The sequence below is a fragment of the Haematobia irritans genome, chromosome 5 (assembly GCF_050003625.1).
Source record: "Haematobia irritans isolate KBUSLIRL chromosome 5, ASM5000362v1, whole genome shotgun sequence".
NCBI classification, from domain to species: domain Eukaryota; kingdom Metazoa; phylum Arthropoda; class Insecta; order Diptera; family Muscidae; genus Haematobia; species Haematobia irritans.
This window is the reverse complement of record NC_134401.1, coordinates 146,101,220-146,122,637: the sequence shown is the minus strand read 5'-3', so window position 1 is coordinate 146,122,637 and position 21,418 is coordinate 146,101,220. Positions and strand designations below refer to the sequence as shown.

The following is a 21,418-nucleotide window of genomic DNA, read 5'->3' as shown; positions in this document are numbered from 1 at the left end:
AACTTTTCAGTTTGAGGGTAAATATAATTTTCAACATAAATTCAACTTGACTTGAAATAGCTCATCTTCAATACATCTTCAAATTGTTTGCGAATTACTTCCAATTTGCCAAAATGTTGACGAAATCTTTGAAAAGGTGTTGAAGATAATATGAGAAAACTTTGACAAAACACTACCCTAAAATGCAACGAAAAAACCATGTGGTTTTCAATACTTATTTGTGCAACGAAGTTCGTGGTCAATTGCAAGAAATTAAAAAAATGGAAAATTTTAGACAAATAACCAAATAGTTTATAAAAATAGGTAAGTGAAAATAAAAAATGAAATAAAACTTTAAGGAAGTCACTAAATGTATATATCTTTGCAGAAAACTAAAATTATGGATTCTACGTTCTTGAAAACATTAAAAAGCTGACCGATGAAAAAATGGTGGACAATTAACTGGAACTGCTTCAAATAGTTTATAATAATTGGTACGCCAATATGAAAAATTAAATCAACACTTTAGAGAAGTCACTAAATTTAAATCTCTTTGCAGAAAACTAAAACCTTTGGATGATACATTCTTGTAAACATTAAGAAGCTGACCAATGAAAAATGAGTTGCTTATCGACAAGAAAAAGTTTCCAGAAGCATTACAAGTGCAACCAATTAAAATTGTTAAAAACAACAAATTGTTGAAATCAACAACTTCTGGATGAAAATGTGCATCACATCGTCAGTTTAATTCATATGCTATTATCAGTTTAAAATGGATATTTTGTGAATTCGTTCTGCTGGAAATCAATTCTAACACGCGGTCCAGTACGTTCCTAATTTAAATTTGCCCGCATGTTAATAAATTTTAATGCTGTTTTATGACACCAAAAGGAAGGAAAACGAATTATCAATGCTAAAGTGTTTACTAATAATGTTTAAGATATTTAAAGTTTTGTTGTATGTTTTTTTTTTTGTTCTTATTTGTTGATATGTTTAATAAGATTATTATTTATCAATTGGTATTGTAATGTATTATGTAGTGTAGTGTATTATTATATATTTTATTTTGATGAAAATGAATAAATTATACAAAATTCATAGAATTTTGACTTTGACTTTCAATTTGAAGTGGGGATATCATTCATACAAATTTAGGTTGAAAAGTATTTGCAACGACGTTAATTTTGAATTTGACTCGCATCGAAAATTGTTTGACAAATTATTGAGTAGCGATGCATTTCAATTTGACGATAACACTTGAGATATTATTGCTAATGTGTTGAATTTCACTGTTGAGGGTAATGTCTGTTTTTTGTTGAGAACGCGATTTTCTCAACAATTTCTCAACTTGAATATTACCCTAATCCTTTGAAAAAATGTTTGAAAAATTGTTGAAATTTAGCATTTTTCAATCGTTTGTGTTTATTGGGTATGGTTTACATTTATGCCATGAATTACACAGAGCGCCTTAAATTAGAGACCATCTTTTGTCAATAAACATCAGTTGATTGATATAAACAAATAAGCAACAAACGTTTTGTTTAGAAAAATAGTGGACACTTTAACTACGAACTAATTTTTAATGAAAAATGAATTATTTGTTACTTACGCACGATTCATTAGATATTGGTTCTATTACTGATTTAGCCTCATCCGACGTATGCAGTTCCGCTTCCTTATATGTGGGTATAACACGAGGACGACCAGTGGGGAAGAAAACTCTCCTATCGCTCGAGTTTGGAGGAAACGAAGCTATGGCAGAGAAAGAAATGGAAAACATTTGTGGTGAATTACGTTTCCGCTGGTCAGATATAGTTAATATAATCATATACCATCGCATCGGAGTAGTACCCGTAGGCGAAGCTTATATTGTCATCGCAATAGGATCATCGGATGCTAAACAACCAAGTAAATCATCATTAGAAGCTGTTGACTTTATAATGGAAGAATTAGAAAAACGTGTTCCCATATGGAAGAGGGAAATATTCGATATGGATAGTAACGCGGGAGAAGACGAGTCCTACAAATTTGATGAAACTCGATGTGATATCCAAGATTCTAACCAACTACCTTCTAAATTTGTACAAATTTCTGCAAGCGAGCAGGAAATTGTTAAACGAATTCAAAGTTTCATCGAAAGAAAACGAGAAGAAATCGATCTTAGTAATATTGTGGATTACATAAAACCCAAAAATTTGGATACACTCAAAATGGATACTCAAGACGTTGGGGATATAGATTCATGTGCTCGCATAAATGGAACTATAATAAAACAGGAGAATTCCAAGTGTCATCTAAAGATTCGTAAAACTGATAATAAATTAGGTCCCCAAGTGCAACATGATTATTTGTATGCTTTGGACAATTTAATGGAAACACCTAGAGCAAATAAAATAAAAAAAGAAACGCAGGATTTGGATTGCACCACAGACATGAGAAATATGTTATTGGAGAGGGCTCGTAATATAGAAGAACATTTGAATATTCAAAATAATGACAAAAAGAGTATCTATCAACGAATCAAGCACATAGAAGATCGTTTACTATATTTGGAATCAATTTCACCGGAATATTGTCAGGTCTTGTTTGATAAACCAAATGCTAGAAATACCATGCCTATAATGGAAGAGAATATCGATAGAAAATCTTCAAGTATCCGACAAGGACGACGGAAAGTGTATGATGTTGCTGAAATTAATCACATAATTGAAACTGAGGCACAACGAATATGAAGATAAATAAAAGATGATAAATATTTTACATATGACGAAACTTTTTTTATTACGTATTCTTATGTGATGCTTATCTGGGGGCAAACACATTTGTAGAAAAACAATGGAATAATAATCTATTGATTTAACACTTCTAATTTTTCTCTTGAATGTCATGACATCAAACAAAAATAAAATTGGAATTTTTATTTGAAAATTTGCAAATGTCCAAATTTAAAAAAGCATAGTGTGAACATAGTTAACGAAAGTGAGAAATTTTATTGTATTATTATAGTAGTACGTTAAAGGAAAGTGCATTTTCACATCGTTTTGATTGATATAACCCTTTCAATTTTCCTCTTGAATGTCATGACTTCAAACGAAAATAAAAGTGGAATTGACTTCAAACGAAAATAAAATTGGATGATTTCAAGCATAATGTGAACATAGGTTAACGAAAGTGTGAACATTAAATCAGTTGACACTACGCGGCTACCTTCGAATTCTGTTGCGAATTGACACATATCCATTTTGCAATCAATTCATTTGCTCGCCCATAATTAGGGAACATTAACAGCTGTCAACTTGTTAATTGTAAACACAATCCAATAACAAAGCTTCTTGGAAGAATCAATTAATTAATGTTAATAAACAATAACACAGTTTGTGTGGCCTCCTTAATTCCAAATTACTGATGTATATTTGTGGTACATCGATCGTTTCAATAACCTGGCTTATGATGTTATAAGCATCGCCTTTTTTCAACTACGACACCAAAACACAACAATAAGACATCCCATGGAACACTTAGGTCCACAACCCAGACTGGCGTCTAAGTTTTCATATGAAAAATCTTTTGTATTCTTTCTCAATACAACAAATCGACAAGTTAATCTTTATTGGATGGATTTCTATGGGAGCCAAGATTTTTTTACCTCCTTGAAACCAGGTTCAGGAATAAAAGCCAATACGTATGTATATAAAAGAAATATTGGAGGAGTATATATAAATAGTTAAAATTCTTCTATTTGTTTGTTTCTTTTTATTTCAAGCTATGTTTCACATCCATGGATATTTCGTGATGCGGCAACAGGAGAGCGTATGCATGTTAAACATCAAGACATATTCTGGCCACAGCTTTATAGAGTGAAAAATGCTGGCCAGTTGTTACCATGTAGAAAATTGATTGCTATACATTTGCCGGTTACACCAACATTGCGTTCGCGGTGCCTTTGGCGAATAGCACAAACGATAGCCGAAAATATGGAGAGTGCTAATGATGCTTTGGAAAATTTGGCCCTCCTTCTTCCACGCACCTTGCACAATGATTTAAAGTCAATATTGGAATTAATGGAAAAACATAAAGAGATAGGTATGCAACGAAGTGTACCTATATTTTAATGGTTGTCTTGATAAGATGATCCTTATGTGGAGTATACATAGTATAGGCATATATAGTCAAGGGAATAGAAAAATATTTTTTCGTACCATGAAATTGCAATTTAAAGTCAAGAATATTTTAAAAAAATTGTCTTTATTATGTCAGTGTTCTTTATTTAATGGGACATTTGTTTGAATGGATTTTATGTCTAATTATAGCTACAAATTGATAACAACTTTTTCCTCATCTTGAAATGTATGGTTCGCTTGTCGCACTGCTTTTTTTTGTAATAAGTTAAGTTTACGAATAGATCCTTATTATAAATGTAGTTATATTAAAAAATATGTATGTAGAAATTATTACAATAAGTAAGAAAAAAATATAGCAAACCGCTAACCACATAACATATCCGGACAATTGTATGCATTAATTTCTTGGAAAAATATGTGTCGTGTTTGGTAAGGGAAAGTGGAATGAGTATTATTGCTGTTGTGTCTTGGAGTAGTTTGGAGAAATGACAAATCGATGATATAGTGTACCAATGTGATATACCAATGGTCCAGAAACAGATAAATTTTACAAACGGTTTGCCAATTTTTTTCAATATTTGATTTTTTTTACACATTTTCCACCCAGCGCTCATCGACAGATTTCAAGGAAGGTGGTGCAAAAACAAACAACAAAACAAATAAAAGATATTTGTGATCATATATAGATATTTGGCATGTCATTCGTGTGGTTTCCAACAGCTAGATAGATGCCTCTAAATTGTAGTCACATCGTGCCGAAGTTGTTTGTTCTGTGCTTTTTTTTATCCGCCAAATGGTAGCAAATCACTAAAACTGCTGCTTTTTAGATTTATTCAGAGTTTTCCATCATATGAAAAATTTGGCTTAGTTTTGTACTGGAATGTGAGATCGGTTGACTGTTTCCATATGAAATGTCGTACTGTGCGCAAATCCATATTGGGATCCACCACCTATAAATCAAAATTAGAAATAATTAATGAGATATAATTGGTCAAAAATTCAATTTAAACTCTTTGCCATACCACATCATTGCACCATAATTCAATGCGATCTTCAGGTGGTACCTGAGACCCCTCTGAGTTGGCATCGCTATTTTGCGAAGAACTCGATGCATTGCCACCGCTTGGTGTTGTTTCAGCTCCCAAAACTTTTTCCAAAACATGCTCGCAGACTTTACGACATTGAATGAATTCATTGGCTACCAAACGATCCTATAGAAAACAATTCATTATTATGTGAGCTTTTAGCTGGATGGGCAGGATCACTCACCTTTTTTGTTCTTTCCGGTTTACCCATTTGCGGGTGTGGTGTTAGGAAGAAAGGTATTTTCAAGAATTTCGGGGGCGCCTTCTCAATGACTACATCAGTTACCCATTGAGGAACAGTTTCGTGTAATAGGGTGCTTTCACTTTCACCTGCTGCATCTCGCACCAGCAAACGACATACTGTGCGTCCACCAACCTCACTAAAGATTGCAATCAAACTCAATTCAAATTTAAAAAAATGGATGAATGTGGTTATTTACCTGAATATAACCGGTATGTGTTTCGGAACCTGGAAAAATCCATTGCCTCTTTCCATTTCATTGGGAGGTATACTATGTGGTGGTGTCCAATATTCCAATAAAGCTTCTAGCAATAATTTTCCATAATTTATCTAGGAAATCAAATTAGAATTTTTTTATATCTAAAAATAGTCTCAAAAATTAAAAACTTTTACTTTCATTTCCGATTGAGGATCTGAGCATTCGGGAAGACCAGCTTCTATTGATACCCAAGCTGAAAAACAATCCACCTCATCTTGTCCCAATACTATTGTAGGCATCTGTAAACGAGAAAACAAAGATATAGACTATACCTTAGTTCGAATAAATAATCGCATACCCCTGTCTTCAAATCCACTGTAAACCAGTTGGGAATGTAAACTTGTTTATTTCTCTTTTTGATTTCCTCTTCAAAATCGACTTTTCCCAATTCTTCCTTCTTAACAACACGCAACGCATCGTAAATGGCAACATTATCTTCTGTATCTTTTGTTACAATATGACGTTTATCATTTAGAACCACACATTTCTTTATAGCAGCTCCGCCTGCAAAAAAAAAAAATACTTCCATAAAATTGTCCATAAACAATACAACCTATAACGACTTACCTTTAATGCAAGCAATTTCAGTTCCAGCTGATGTCCACTGAGCATCCATACCTCCACTTGAATTCAATGTACATTTATCATATAATGGAAGTTTCCAGCATCGTATATCTGAATTCCATGTTGTTGCCCACACACCGCTCTTGTCGATATTAAAGCAAAGACTTAAAACTGGAGCTTTTTCTTCGCATACCACCATGGAATTGCTGGGATTTCTGAGTTCGGTTATAACAATATTACGATCACGGCTACCCGATATAATATATTGAAAATTATCGGTCATAAGTAAACTCCACACTCCTTCCTTATGCACATGTATAGTTTGAACACAACGTTGTTGACCTAAATTCCATATTTTAATTGTACCATCAGAGCTTCCTGATACAACTTGATTCCCATCGGCAGACACCACCAGAGCCCTAACGTTTTCTGTGTGACCACGAAGTTTCATATTGCGAACCTAAAAAAAAATTTAAAGTACATTTTAAAGTCTATTCAATGAACCGAGGATTTAATTCTTACACATGTACGAGGATCCCAAACACGTAAAATATTTTCAGTTGAACCGCTAACAATAACAGTACCAGCTGGATTCATTGCTAAACTATAGATGGAATCTTTGGAACCGTTAAGACTAGATGCTGTAAATAGACCAATTTCATTATTTATTGGTTCCATAAAATGAGAAATGAGTAAAACTTACTGGTGACAGTATTATTGCTGGCAGTTAAAGCTGTTAATGTGTTGACATCCCATAAAAATATGGATTTATCCAAGCCAGCACTGGCCACCTGTTCGCGATCTTTTGCATATGCCAAAGCCTGTACATAGTCACGGTGGGTTCTGAGGGTAGACATACAAAATCCTTTATGGGCATTCCATACCTTGACCGTTGTATCACAGCTAGCGCTAATTACTAAATATGTACAAAAATCATGTGGTTAAATATTCCATTTGGTCTAACCATCGTTCACTTACAATTACGTCCATTGCAACATAGGACAATATCATTAACCCAATCGTTATGATGTTCCATGGACTGTATATATTTTTCATTTGACTCGGAACGAGAATTCCAAACACGAATAATGGCATCTCGACCGGCGGAGTATAATTTACCATTGTTTGGATCCAACTGCAATTGATTGACACCGTTCCGGTGTTGCTTTTCTTCGCCATCACGTATTACATAGGAGACCTGCAAAACGAAAAAATAAAAAATTATAAAAAAAACATTAACATTGCTGGTGTAAATATTGGAATATTTGACTTGACCTGTATTTTCTTGCGCCCACAGCTTTTATGTGTCAGCATTCTGGATGGAGACCCTATGAAAAAATGTCACCTTTTATCCGTTTGATTTTCTAATAAGGCACTACTACTTTATCATTAAGTATAGTTGACTCAATGGAGCTATAGCAAAACATTCGGGTTTTCTCAAATCAAACAAATTCTAACAATTTTGCAATTTTTCTTCCTGAATTGAAAACTTGTCAGACTGTGGAGTCGATCGATAATTGCAACTGCGTTAAATGTAACCCAGTCCGGCGTCTAACCGGCAGAATTATACAACGGCGTCGCGTAGTTTGGCTACGTAGTTGCAAGATGTAAATAAACAATAAAGGGACTCAAAGAATTTGACTTGTTTTAACGCTGTAACAATATTATATTTCATACTTTTGATAAACAACATTTAATAGCAAACTCCTATGTAAAATATATATAAAGAGGCTATAACATGTGAAAGTCCCATAAAGTAACATAACGGTGGTAACCATAAATTAAATCCTGTCAAAGAAAATATAACAAGCAGTTGATTTCAAGTGAAGTTACAATACTATCGCTAGATGGCGCTAAGAGGCATGGCGTGTGATATTTTATTTTCTGTTCGAGTATATACATCGCCCTTTTGCCAATAATACCGAATCGATTCTATTGAAATTGCAATGTAGCAGTTTAAACAGAATTCTTTTGTGGGAATTATGAACTGTCAATAAAAGAGAATAGTGGAATTGCCATCATAAAAGTTGTACATGATATTGATAATATTGGCAAGCTGTAGATTTGCTAGTTCACTTCTGACAAATCTATCGCTAGATGTGACGTTTTCCCGAAGGAACAGGTAATACGTTTGTAGATTCTGTTGCAATTACAATGCAGCCGTTTGAGCTGTATATAATATTTGTACACTCCACCATAGGAAGGGGGATATATTAACTTTGTCATTCCGTTTGTAACACATCGAAATATTGCTCTAAGACCCCATAAAGTATATATATTCTGGGTCGTGATGAAATTCAATCTAAGCCTGTCCGTCCGTCCGTCTGTCGAAATCACGCTTACTTCCGAACGAAACAAGCTATCGACTTGAAAATTGGCACAAGTAATTGTTATTGAGGTAGGTCGGATGGTATTGTAAATGGGCCATATCGGTCCACTTTTAAGTATAGCCCCCATATAAACGGACCCCCAGATTTGGCTTGCGCAGCCTCTAAGATAAGCATATTTCATCCGATCTGGCTGAAATTTGGTACATGGTGTTAGAATACGGTCTCTAACTACCATGCATCGATCCATAATTATATATAGCCCCCATATAAACAGATCCCCAGATTTGACCTCCGGATCCTATTGGAGGAGCAAATCTCATCCGATCCGGTAAAAATTTGGAATGTGGTTTTTGTGGTATGTCTTTAACAACCATGCAAAAATTGGTCCATATCTGTCCATAATTATATATAGTACCCATATAAACCGATCCCCAGATTTGTCCTCCAAAGCTTCTTGGATGAGCAAAATGCTTCCGATCCGGTTAAAATTTGGAATGTGGTTTTTGTGGTATGTCTTTAACAACCATGCAAAAATTGGTCCATATCTGTCCATAATTATATATAGTCCCCATATAAACCGATCCCCAGATTTGTCCTCCAAAGCCTCTTGGATGAGCAAAATGCTTCCGATCCTGTTGAAATTTGGTACGTGGATTTAGAATATGGTTCCTAACAACCGTGCAAAAATTTATCCATATCGGTCCATAATTATATCTAGTCCATATACAAACCGGTCCCCAGATTCGACCTCCAAAGCCTCTTGGAGTAGTAAATTTCATCCGAGCCGGTTGAAATTTGGTACGTGGTCTAAGTATTTAGTCTTGAAAACCATGCAATAATTCGTCGATTTACAGATTTGACATCCGTAGCCTCTTAGAGGAGCAAAATTCATCCGAATCGGTTGAAATTTTTACATTGTGCTAGTATATGGCCGCGTATATATAGCCCCCAGATAAACCTATCCCCAATCACACAAAAATTGGTCCATATCGGTTCTTAATTGTATATAGCCCCCTTATAAAGCGACCCCCATATTTCAATTCGGTTCTATAATTACCGCTCAAAACTTCATATCTGTTGGTAGTTATTTATACACTTCCCTATATACCATATACCGGGCCAAGAACTGAATTATATACATATTGTTACGAATTTGATAATTATAGATATAAGTTTATTTAAATTAGTTTCCGTTAATTTAAAATTTAAAATTGTAACGATGGAGTTTCGCTATCACTTGTTGGAATCATCTATTCATTTTCTGGTATTTTCCTGAATTTCTTTTATGTTCTTTTGTTTGCTTACCGAAATGTTAGTTCTTACTCTCTCATAGAATAACAACCCCTTTGCTTTGTTATTTTGCTTTCTCATTTCATCTCATTGTCTATTGTCATTGTTGTTGTAGTAATGCGAGCATATATCTATGTGAGTGTGTATGTGTTTGGCAGCCACCAGACGAATTACTTAATGGTCGTAGATCCTTCTAGCATTGTCTAAGAATGTTCTGGCGTTGCCAGAATATTGTAGTGCTACCAGAATGTTCTCGTATTGCCACACCGTCATATATAAAAGCGCTCGCATGCTGCTTGCGAGTCAGTCTTAATTAAAGCGTCAAACGAATAACTTCAGTGTGAACGAATTGTAAAGTGTGAAGTCATAGTAAATAAATTGTAGATTGTCGTTATTTAAAAGAACTGTGTTTTAATTGTCGGGTAATAAAAAAACGCCTAAATATAAAAACGTAACAATTGGTGTCGGAAGTGAAATAACGGAAAAAAATCTACAATGAAGTTTAATGAGCTTCGTGTGGAAGACTTAAAAAAGGAATTGAGCAAACTGGAGCTGCCGACAACAGGAAACAAGGCTCAATTACAAAAGCGACTACTGGAAGAGTTCGAGCGGCGCAGTATTGATATCGAAACACATGAGTTCGATTATAAGGAAGATCTTGACGAATCAGTAGTAGCCAGCGCCTTGGAAACTCCATCTGTAGCTTCTAATGTTGTTGATTACACATCGATGGTCAATATTTTGAGCAAAATGATGGAAGAAAATTCTCTAAAAATGCAAGAGAATTCTAGAAAAATGATGGAAGCTAATTCTAGAAAATTGGAAGAAAAATTCGACGAAAATTCTAGAATGGTCAACGAAAAATTACAACAAATTTCTGAAGGCATTGAGAAACGTGTGGACCATATAGAAAATCAAATTGTGGAATTGGATAAGAAAGTTCTTTCCGTGGATGAGAAAATTATGGTTCATGATGAGAAGTTTCTGCACATCGAGAAAAAAATGTCAGAGCTGGAAATTAAAGGTGGTCCAGTGCGCGTCATCGAGGGCTCAAAAATCAAAACTCCTGTTTTCGATGGCTCAACGTCATTTGATGTCTTCAAATTCCAATTCGAAATGGTTGCTTCTAGAAATTTGTGGAATGACGATGATAAAGCAATTGAACTTCTATTGGCATTAAAGGGCAATGCTGCTGATGTGATACAAAGCATTCCCGCTGTTTCTAGAAATAACTATAATGAAGTAATAGCGGCGCTTCAACGCAAGTATGGTGGAGAGCACAAGCAAGACATCTTTAGAATGGAATTAAGAGGTAGAGTCCAGAAATCAAACGAGACTCTACAAGACTTTGCAACAGAAGTTGAGCGGTTGGTGCTACTGACATACCCAGGAGAGAGTCACCCACTTGTGGACCGCATCAAAATTGAGACCTTTGTGAATGGCATTCGAGACCCAGACATAAAATGTGCAACATATGCGTCACAAAAGGCTACATTCGCAGAAACAGTAACATTTGCACTTGCGCAAGAAACTGCGAGATTGCTGGCACGGCCTCAAATTCACAAAGTACGCAGAGTAGAGACCGAGTGTGAAGAATCGAAATCTATCATTGACTCGATGAAAGAGGCAATGAAGCAGGTAATGCAAGAATTGAAACAGGATGCAACTAAATCCCGAATCAAATGCTATAACTGTGATAAGACGGGACATCTAGCTCGAGAATGCAAAGCACGACGCAAACGGTCAAGATCCACATCACCATCTCCATTAAACAATAACCATAAGAAGGTGACCCCACAGTCAAGTGAGTCACCTTTAAACTAAATCGAGCTAGTTCAGCGGGGCAAGAGCTGGCTCCCACAGACGATGGCCCCACCATCTCCATAGCAATAGTTCAACAGAAAAATAACAATTTAACTATTGCGGGTGTTATTAATGGCGACAAGCGTACTTTGACGTTGGATACTGGTGCATCAAAGTCTATCATTAGATCTGATTTAGTAAAAGGAAAAGTTACACCACTGATTGGAGTCAAGCTACGCACGGCTACAGGGGAACCCGCAACCGTATATGGAAAGGTCACCGTAAAATTAACTATTGCTAACAAATCCGTTACTTATGATTTCATTGTGGCCGATATAGTAGACGAAGTTATAATTGGAGCGGATTTCATGATTGCTTTTGGTCTCAATTTGGATATGAAGCGTCGTGTAATGACATGGTGCGATGCCGAAATAACGGTAAACGTGGGATACGACGGGAATACACCTGTCAGACGTTTGACAACGAGCCAGTCAGAGTCTATACCACCGAATGCCGAAGCAATTATATGGGTTTCTATGAATGGAGATTGTGAAGTCGGCCAATTGTGGGTTGTTGAACCAGCAGAAAACAAAAGAAACAACATCTTGATAGCAAATGCCCTGGTAACAACGAACGAAGAGAGACTAATACCAGTTCGTGTCTTGAACTTGTCTGACAATCACGAGCAAATTGTAAAATTTTCTGACATTGGCAAATGTACACCAGCCGAGGCAATAGTCAATTTGGAAGGCAACTCATCAAAGACACATGGAGCAGTGAGAAAACATCTAGAAGCGTATGTCGAGGCTTGGACACGTCATCTATCGCCGTCAGAGAGAAATAAAGCCAAGCAATTGTTGTGGAAAAACGCCTGTGCTTTTGCTTCTGAAAAGGGAAATCAAGGAAGAACATCTGTAGTGAAACATGAAATTAAAACCGCAGAAGAAAGGCCCATAAAACAGGCACCACGAAGTGTTCCCCTGGCAAAAAGAGACGAAGTTCAAAAGCTCATAAAGGAAATGGCGGAGAGTGGAGTGATCGAGCCATCATCAAGTCCTTGGTGTTCCCCAGTTGTGCTGGTCAAAAAGAAAGATGGAAGTACCCGATTCTGCGTGGACTACAGAAAACTGAATGATGTCACCAAAAAGGACAGTTATCCGCTTCCACGCATTGATGACACGTTGGACACACTAGCCGGAACAACATGGTTTTCTACGCTTGATTTGCAGAGTGGATATTGGCAAGTAGAGATCGCCGAGAAAGACAAGGAAAAGACGGCTTTTGGCGTTAATGGCGGTCTCTGGCAATTCAATGTAATGCCGTTCGGGCTCTGCAACGCTCCGGCTACCTTCGAAAGATTGATGGAGCGGGTACTGAAGGGGTTGCACTGGAAGTCGTGCTTGATATACTTGGACGACATCATAGTGATGGGCAAAACATTTGACGAGCACCTTAAGAACTTGAAAGACGTTATCCAGCAATTGTCAGCCGCTGGTCTACGCCTTAACGCAAAGAAATGCTCCCTTTTCCAGCGGGAAGTTAAATACCTGGGTCATCATGTGACTGCAGAGGGCATATCCACCGATGAAGACAAAATCCAAGCTGTCAGAGATTGGCCACGACCCCGAAATCTCCACGAATTAAGAAGTTTCCTTGGGTTATGTACATATTACCGACGATTCGTCCCAAACTTCGCCAGCATCGCCGCTAGTCTCCACAAATTGACGCAAAAAGGTCAGAAGTTCCAGTGGAGCGACGAACAGGAGGATTCATTCCAACATTTAAAAGAACTTTTATGTTCAGCTCCTGTTCTAGCGTATCCTATTCCGGGCGAAAAATTTGTTTTGGATACAGATGCTAGCGCGCATGGTATTGGAGGTGTGCTATCCCAACAGATAGACGGCAAGGAGAAGGTCATCGGATATTTCAGCCGAACGTTGTCCAAGCCCGAAAAGAACTACTGTGTAACGCGACGAGAGCTGCTAGCCGTCATAGAGAGTGTAAAACATTATCATAAATATTTGTATGGACAACACTTCTTGCTCAGGACTGATCACTCAGCTCTACGATGGTTGCTCCAATTCAAGAATCCGGAAGCTCAACTGGCACGTTGGATCGAGAGGCTCCAAAGCTATGATTTCAGTGTCGAGCATAGAAAAGGTGGAAAACACGGTAACGCTGACGCTTTGTCACGTCGACCTTGCAGTATAGAATGCAAGCACTGCTCGAAGGCTGAACACAAGGAGGAGATTGTTGATATTCGGCTGTTACACGTCGAATCTGGAGTGGACTGGCCAACAGAACAGCGTAAAGATCCCATTTTGAACAAAATTATTTCGGCAAAGGAAGAGAACAAGAAGCCCAGTAAGAAAGACATCGCAGCCGAAAGTCCACTTATGAAATCATACTGGGCTCAATGGAATAGTTTAGTTCTAGTCAATGGATCCCTGCAACGTAAATGGGAAAGCGAAGATGGCAAGAGCAGCCGAAATTTGATCATCGTTCCAGATTCCAAAATAAGAGATGTTTTGGCGGAGTTCCATAATGGTCCCAGTGGAGGTCATCTGGGAATAACCAAAACCGCCGAGAAAGTGAAGCAACGATTCTACTGGGTTGGATGCCAGAAATCAATTGCTGAATGGGTAGCCAATTGCGAGAAGTGCATGAAGGCGAAAGGTCCAACAAGGAAAAGTCGAGGTCCTATGCAAGAATATAGACCAGGAGCCCCGTTTGAAAGAATAGCAATGGACGTGGCAGGCCCTTTCCCAGTAAGTGATTCTGGAAACCGTTATGTCCTTGTGGTCATGGATTACTTCAGCAAATGGCCGGAGGTGTATGCAATTCCAAACCAAGAAGCAAAAACGATTGTGGATGTTGTCAACAAAAACTGGATATGTCGCTACGGTGTGCCGTCCGAGATTCACTCAGACCAGGGAAGAAATTTTGAATCGGCCATATTCAAAGAGATGTGTGAATCCCTTGGTATCAAGAAAACGAGGACTACACCATTACATCCGCAATCCGATGGCATGGTAAAGGGTGATTTGTTAAGAGCTTGATAACTTTTTTTTTAAAAAAAACGCATAAAATTTGCAAAATCTCATCGGTTCTTTATTTGAAACGTTAGATTGGTCCATGACATTTACTTTTTGAAGATAATTTCATTTAAATGTTGACCGCGGCTGCGTCTTAGGTGGTCCATTCGGAAAGTCCAATTTTGGGCAACTTTTTCGAGCATTTCGGCCGGAATAGCCCGAATTTCTTCGGAAATGTTGTCTTCCAAAGCTGGAATAGTTGCTGGCTTATTTCTGTAGACTTTAGACTTGACGTAGCCCCACAAAAAATAGTCTAAAGGCGTCAAATCGCATGATCTTGGTGGCCAACTTACCGGTCCATTTCTTGAGATGAATTGTTCTCCGAAGTTTTCCCTCAAAATGGCCATAGAATCGCGAGCTGTGTGGCATGTAGCGCCATCTTGTTGAAACCACATGTCAACCAAGTTCAGTTCTTCCATTTTTGGCAACAAAAAGTTTGTTAGCATCGAACGATAGCGATCGCCATTCACCGTAACGTTGCGTCCAACAGCATCTTTGAAAAAATACGGTCCAATGATTCCACCAGCGTACAAACCACACCAAACAGTGCATTTTTCGGGATGCATGGGCAGTTCTTGAACGGCTTCTGGTTGCTCTTCACTCCAAATGCGGCAATTTTGCTTATTTACGTAGCCATTCAACCAGAAATGAGCCTCATCGCTGAACAAAATTTGTCGATAAAAAAGCGGATTTTCTGCCAACTTTTCTAGGGCCCATTCACTGAAAATTCGACGTTGTGGCAGATCGTTCGTCTATTCATGATGAAATGTCAAAGCATACTGAGCATCGTTCTCTTTGACACCATGTCTGAAATCCCACGTGATCTGTCAAATACTAATGCATGAAAATCCTAACCTCAAAAGAATCACCCTTTATATGGGTTTCTATGAATGGAGATTGTGAAGTCGGCCAATTGTGGGTTGTTGAACCAGCAGAAAACAAAAGAAACAACATCTTGATAGCAAATGCCCTGGTAACAACGAACGAAGAGAGACTAATACCAGTTCGTGTCTTGAACTTGTCTGACAATCACGAGCAAATTGTAAAATTTTCTGACATTGGCAAATGTACACCAGCCGAGGCAATAGTCAATTTGGAAGGCAACTCATCAAAGACACATGGAGCAGTGAGAAAACATCTAGAAGCGTATGTCGAGGCTTGGACACGTCATCTATCGCCGTCAGAGAGAAATAAAGCCAAGCAATTGTTGTGGAAAAACGCCTGTGCTTTTGCTTCTGAAAAGGGAAATCAAGGAAGAACATCTGTAGTGAAACATGAAATTAAAACCGCAGAAGAAAGGCCCATAAAACAGGCACCACGAAGTGTTCCCCTGGCAAAAAGAGACGAAGTTCAAAAGCTCATAAAGGAAATGGCGGAGAGTGGAGTGATCGAGCCATCATCAAGTCCTTGGTGTTCCCCAGTTGTGCTGGTCAAAAAGAAAGATGGAAGTACCCGATTCTGCGTGGACTACAGAAAACTGAATGATGTCACCAAAAAGGACAGTTATCCGCTTCCACGCATTGATGACACGTTGGACACACTAGCCGGAACAACATGGTTTTCTACGCTTGATTTGCAGAGTGGATATTGGCAAGTAGAGATCGCCGAGAAAGACAAGGAAAAGACGGCTTTTGGCGTTAATGGCGGTCTCTGGCAATTCAATGTAATGCCGTTCGGGCTCTGCAACGCTCCGGCTACCTTCGAAAGATTGATGGAGCGGGTACTGAAGGGGTTGCACTGGAAGTCGTGCTTGATATACTTGGACGACATCATAGTGATGGGCAAAACATTTGACGAGCACCTTAAGAACTTGAAAGACGTTATCCAGCAATTGTCAGCCGCTGGTCTACGCCTTAACGCAAAGAAATGCTCCCTTTTCCAGCGGGAAGTTAAATACCTGGATCATCATGTGACTGCAGAGGGCATATCCACCGATGAAGACAAAATCCAAGCTGTCAGAGATTGGCCACGACCCCGAAATCTCCACGAATTAAGAAGTTTCCTTGGGTTATGTACATATTACCGACGATTCGTCCCAAACTTCGCCAGCATCGCCGCTAGTCTCCACAAATTGACGCAAAAAGGTCAGAAGTTCCAGTGGAGCGACGAACAGGAGGATTCATTCCAACATTTAAAAGAACTTTTATGTTCAGCTCCTGTTCTAGCGTATCCTATTCCGGGCGAAAAATTTGTTTTGGATACAGATGCTAGCGCGCATGGTATTGGAGGTGTGCTATCCCAACAGATAGACGGCAAGGAGAAGGTCATCGGATATTTCAGCCGAACGTTGTCCAAGCCCGAAAAGAACTACTGTGTAACGCGACGAGAGCTGCTAGCCGTCATAGAGAGTGTAAAACATTATCATAAATATTTGTATGGACAACACTTCTTGCTCAGGACTGATCACTCAGCTCTACGATGGTTGCTCCAATTCAAGAATCCGGAAGCTCAACTGGCACGTTGGATCGAGAGGCTCCAAAGCTATGATTTCAGTGTCGAGCATAGAAAAGGTGGAAAACACGGTAACGCTGACGCTTTGTCACGTCGACCTTGCAGTATAGAATGCAAGCACTGCTCGAAGGCTGAACACAAGGAGGAGATTGTTGATATTCGGCTGTTACACGTCGAATCTGGAGTGGACTGGCCAACAGAACAGCGTAAAGATCCCATTTTGAACAAAATTATTTCGGCAAAGGAAGAGAACAAGAAGCCCAGTAAGAAAGACATCGCAGCCGAAAGTCCACTTATGAAATCATACTGGGCTCAATGGAATAGTTTAGTTCTAGTCAATGGATCCCTGCAACGTAAATGGGAAAGCGAAGATGGCAAGAGCAGCCGAAATTTGATCATCGTTCCAGATTCCAAAATAAGAGATGTTTTGGCGGAGTTCCATAATGGTCCCAGTGGAGGTCATCTGGGAATAACCAAAACCGCCGAGAAAGTGAAGCAACGATTCTACTGGGTTGGATGCCAGAAATCAATTGCTGAATGGGTAGCCAATTGCGAGAAGTGCATGAAGGCGAAAGGTCCAACAAGGAAAAGTCGAGGTCCTATGCAAGAATATAGACCAGGAGCCCCGTTTGAAAGAATAGCAATGGACGTGGCAGGCCCTTTCCCAGTAAGTGATTCTGGAAACCGTTATGTCCTTGTGGTCATGGATTACTTCAGCAAATGGCCGGAGGTGTATGCAATTCCAAACCAAGAAGCAAAAACGATTGTGGATGTTGTCAACAAAAACTGGATATGTCGCTACGGTGTGCCGTCCGAGATTCACTCAGACCAGGGAAGAAATTTTGAATCGGCCATATTCAAAGAGATGTGTGAATCCCTTGGTATCAAGAAAACGAGGACTACACCATTACATCCGCAATCCGATGGCATGGTAAAGGGTGATTTGTTAAGAGCTTGATAACTTTTTTTTTAAAAAAAACGCATAAAATTTGCAAAATCTCATCGGTTCTTTATTTGAAACGTTAGATTGGTCCATGACATTTACTTTTTGAAGATAATTTCATTTAAATGTTGACCGCGGCTGCGTCTTAGGTGGTCCATTCGGAAAGTCCAATTTTGGGCAACTTTTTCGAGCATTTCGGCCGGAATAGCCCGAATTTCTTCGGAAATGTTGTCTTCCAAAGCTGGAATAGTTGCTGGCTTATTTCTGTAGACTTTAGACTTGACGTAGCCCCACAAAAAATAGTCTAAAGGCGTCAAATCGCATGATCTTGGTGGCCAACTTACCGGTCCATTTCTTGAGATGAATTGTTCTCCGAAGTTTTCCCTCAAAATGGCCATAGAATCGCGAGCTGTGTGGCATGTAGCGCCATCTTGTTGAAACCACATGTCAACCAAGTTCAGTTCTTCCATTTTTGGCAACAAAAAGTTTGTTAGCATCGAACGATAGCGATCGCCATTCACCGTAACGTTGCGTCCAACAGCATCTTTGAAAAAATACGGTCCAATGATTCCACCAGCGTACAAACCACACCAAACAGTGCATTTTTCGGGATGCATGGGCAGTTCTTGAACGGCTTCTGGTTGCTCTTCACTCCAAATGCGGCAATTTTGCTTATTTACGTAGCCATTCAACCAGAAATGAGCCTCATCGCTGAACAAAATTTGTCGATAAAAAAGCGGATTTTCTGCCAACTTTTCTAGGGCCCATTCACTGAAAATTCGACGTTGTGGCAGATCGTTCGTCTATTCATGATGAAATGTCAAAGCATACTGAGCATCGTTCTCTTTGACACCATGTCTGAAATCCCACGTGATCTGTCAAATACTAATGCATGAAAATCCTAACCTCAAAAGAATCACCCTTTAGAAAGGTTTAATCGCACTCTGGAGGAACATCTTCGAAAAGTAGTGGACAACGGCCAGAGGGACTGGGACGAGCATATACCAAAGTTTTTGCTGTCGTATAGATCTGCCATTCATGATTCCACCTCTCGAACACCTGCCAATGTTCTATTCGGAACTGAGTTGAAGTTGCCTGGTGATCTGATATTCGGTGCTAAACCTAATGAGCTCGCCATGGAAGAAAACAGAAACGACATCCCAAACACTTTCGGTGAAGTTCACGAATCAGTGCGCAACAAAATAAAAATGGTCAGCAACAGAATGAAGGCGAGATACGATCGTGCTGTAAATACTGAGGGCTTCCAAGAAGAAGAATTGGTTCTGCTATTTAACCCGCAACGAAAGAAAGGATTGTGTCCTAAACTGCAAACACAGTGGGAAGGCCCATACAAGGTCATCAAGAAGATCAATGATGTTGTATACCGGATTCAGAAGGACGACAGCCCTAGATCAAAGATGGAAGTTGTACATCTGGAACGATTGGCTCCTTACGGAACAGGTTCTGTGCCTGTTCGGGACGAACAGGCTTAAGCGGGAGGCAGTGTTACGAATTTGATAATTATAGATATAAGTTTATTTAAATTAGTTTCCGTTAATTTAAAATTTAAAATTGTAACGATGGAGTTTCGCTATCACTTGTTGGAATCATCTATTCATTTTCTGGTATTTTCCTGAATTTCTTTTATGTTCTTTTGTTTGCTTAACGAAATGTTAGTTCTTACTCTCTCATAGAATAACAACCCCTTTGCTTTGTTATTTTGCTTTCTCATTTCATCTCATTGTCTATTGTCATTGTTGTTGTAGTAATGCGAGCATATATCTATGTGAGTGTGTATGTGTTTGGCAGCCACCAGACGAATTACTTAATGGTCGTAGATCCTTCTAGCATTGTCTAAGAATGTTCTGGCGTTGCCAGAATATTGTAGTGCTACCAGAATGTTCTCGTATTGCCACACCGTCATATATAAAAGCGCTCGCATGCTGCTTGCGAGTCAGTCTTAATTAAAGCGTCAAACGAATAACTTCAGTGTGAACGAATTGTAAAGTGTGAAGTCATAGTAAATAAATTGTAGATTGTCGTTATTTAAAAGAACTGTGTTTTAATTGTCGGGTAATAAAAAAAACGCCTAAATATAAAAACGTAACAATATTAATCTGTTTTTTTTTTCGTCTAATATATATGTACCACGTATGGACTAACTTACAATTTAGAGGACGATGTTAAGAAGTATTAAGAAGGCAAGGTCATCGGCAAGTATTACCACAACCCAAGTAATTCGATTGTGGATGACAGTCTCTAGTAGAACTTTCTACGTAATCCATGGTGGAGGGTACATAAGATTCGGCCTTGCCAAACTACGGCCGTATATACTTGTTTTTTTTTTTTATGGAAATTGTGTATTTTCAGCAGTGCCAACAAACCTCATTTCCATTTAGTTTGGGTGGCAACCTCCGAATGAAGACACACGCGTAACGAATATGTTCTGCAGTTAATTCGTCGAGCACCCCAGACAGTAAATCGTGCAAGCAGAAAGCAATGGCGAGTCTTCCGTGCACCCAGACAGGACAGCCCCCTTATGGTCATCAGTGAGGAGAATGTTCTCCGGACGATAAAGGCCGCCAAGAGCTCTACAGCAATTGGCCCAGATGGCTTGGCTACGAGGATGTTGAAACGCATTGGAGAGAATGGAGTTAGATTCCTGACCCATACCTTCAATGTCTGTCTCAACACTCCGAAATACCAGACATCTGGAAACGTTCTGAAACTAGGAAAGCAGGCACACCTTGGAGACTTGCAATTGACTTGCCAATTACTCTTCTTTCCCCATTACGAAGATTCTGGAAGCTATTCTACTGCCCTACATCACAGAACATCTAATGTTGGCAGAACATCAGCATGGTTTCCACTCGGGCAAGAGTATGACCACTGCCTTGTGTGTATTAACAGCCAACATTGCAGAGGGATTGAATAGTAAGAGGGCACATAAACGTTCGATTCTCGTAGCATTGGACTTGTCTAAGGCGTTTGATACAGTGAACCACAACACTCTTAGGGGATGTTATGGGAACCATCCTTCCTAATAATCCTAAGAGATGGTTGGCGAACTATATGGCTGTCAGTCTATCCTATGTGGAATTCAGAGAAAAAGACCTAGGAGGAAGAAACAAGGCGTACCTCATGATGGTGTACTGCCATCAGGCAGAGACATAAGGGAGCTTCAGGTGAGTATTGATGATTATCTCTCTACACTTAGGGACTTCTTTGTCAAGAGGAATCTGACTCTTTTTGTCCCT

General features: G+C 38.8%; 4 protein-coding genes and 1 long non-coding RNA gene across 5 annotated transcripts; 4 read left to right on the top strand and 1 right to left on the bottom strand.

The window, feature by feature from the left end:
- On the top strand, positions 1-1,082 carry LOC142241197 (uncharacterized). Its single transcript, XR_012723524.1, has 3 exons — positions 1-303; positions 368-473; positions 539-1,082. It is a non-coding gene; the product is annotated as an uncharacterized LOC142241197 (long non-coding RNA).
- A 486-nt stretch (positions 1,083-1,568) lies between these two features.
- On the top strand, positions 1,569-2,711 carry LOC142240108 (molybdopterin synthase catalytic subunit-like). Its single transcript, XM_075311822.1, has one exon. The coding sequence runs from the start codon at positions 1,569-1,571 to the stop codon at positions 2,709-2,711; it is 1,143 nt and encodes a 380-aa protein (XP_075167937.1).
- A 549-nt stretch (positions 2,712-3,260) lies between these two features.
- Vhl (von Hippel-Lindau protein) lies at positions 3,261-4,479 on the top strand. The gene is made up of 2 exons (XM_075309821.1): positions 3,261-3,661; positions 3,743-4,479. The coding sequence occupies exons 1-2, from the start codon at positions 3,489-3,491 to the stop codon at positions 4,089-4,091; spliced, it is 522 nt and encodes a 173-aa protein (XP_075165936.1). The 5' UTR covers positions 3,261-3,488; the 3' UTR covers positions 4,092-4,479.
- On the bottom strand, positions 4,206-7,776 carry LOC142238228 (WD repeat-containing protein 48 homolog). Its single transcript, XM_075309820.1, has 11 exons — positions 7,525-7,776; positions 7,228-7,447; positions 6,953-7,165; positions 6,772-6,890; positions 6,253-6,709; positions 5,984-6,189; positions 5,820-5,924; positions 5,626-5,756; positions 5,370-5,565; positions 5,123-5,311; positions 4,206-5,050 (listed from the first exon to the last, which is right to left on the bottom strand). The coding sequence occupies exons 1-11, from the start codon at positions 7,561-7,563 to the stop codon at positions 4,934-4,936; spliced, it is 1,992 nt and encodes a 663-aa protein (XP_075165935.1). The 5' UTR covers positions 7,564-7,776; the 3' UTR covers positions 4,206-4,933.
- Positions 7,777-20,700: 12,924 nt separating this feature from the next.
- On the top strand, positions 20,701-21,205 carry LOC142240107 (uncharacterized). Its single transcript, XM_075311821.1, has 2 exons — positions 20,701-20,880; positions 20,960-21,205. The coding sequence occupies exons 1-2, from the start codon at positions 20,701-20,703 to the stop codon at positions 21,203-21,205; spliced, it is 426 nt and encodes a 141-aa protein (XP_075167936.1).
- The last annotated feature ends 213 nt before the right edge of the window (positions 21,206-21,418 follow it).

Coding starts and splice junctions, on each gene's coding strand:
- LOC142238228 (XM_075309820.1), bottom strand. CDS start 7,563: ATGCTGACACATAAAAGCTGTGGGCGCAAGAAAATACAG. Junction 7,448..7,524: donor GTGGGCGCAAGAAAATACAG/GTCAAGTCAAAT, acceptor TTCGTTTTGCAG/GTCTCCTATGTAATACGTGA. Junction 5,051..5,122: donor AATTATGGTGCAATGATGTG/GTATGGCAAAGA, acceptor TTTGATTTATAG/GTGGTGGATCCCAATATGGA.
- LOC142240108 (XM_075311822.1), top strand. CDS start 1,569: ATGAATTATTTGTTACTTACGCACGATTCATTAGATATTGGTTCTATT.
- LOC142240107 (XM_075311821.1), top strand. CDS start 20,701: ATGGTCATCAGTGAGGAGAATGTTCTCCGGACGATAAAGGCCGCCAAG. Junction 20,881..20,959: donor AATACCAGACATCTGGAAAC/GTTCTGAAACTA, acceptor CCCATTACGAAG/ATTCTGGAAGCTATTCTACT.
- Vhl (XM_075309821.1), top strand. CDS start 3,489: ATGGAACACTTAGGTCCACAACCCAGACTGGCGTCTAAGTTTTCATAT. Junction 3,662..3,742: donor TCAGGAATAAAAGCCAATAC/GTATGTATATAA, acceptor TTTTATTTCAAG/CTATGTTTCACATCCATGGA.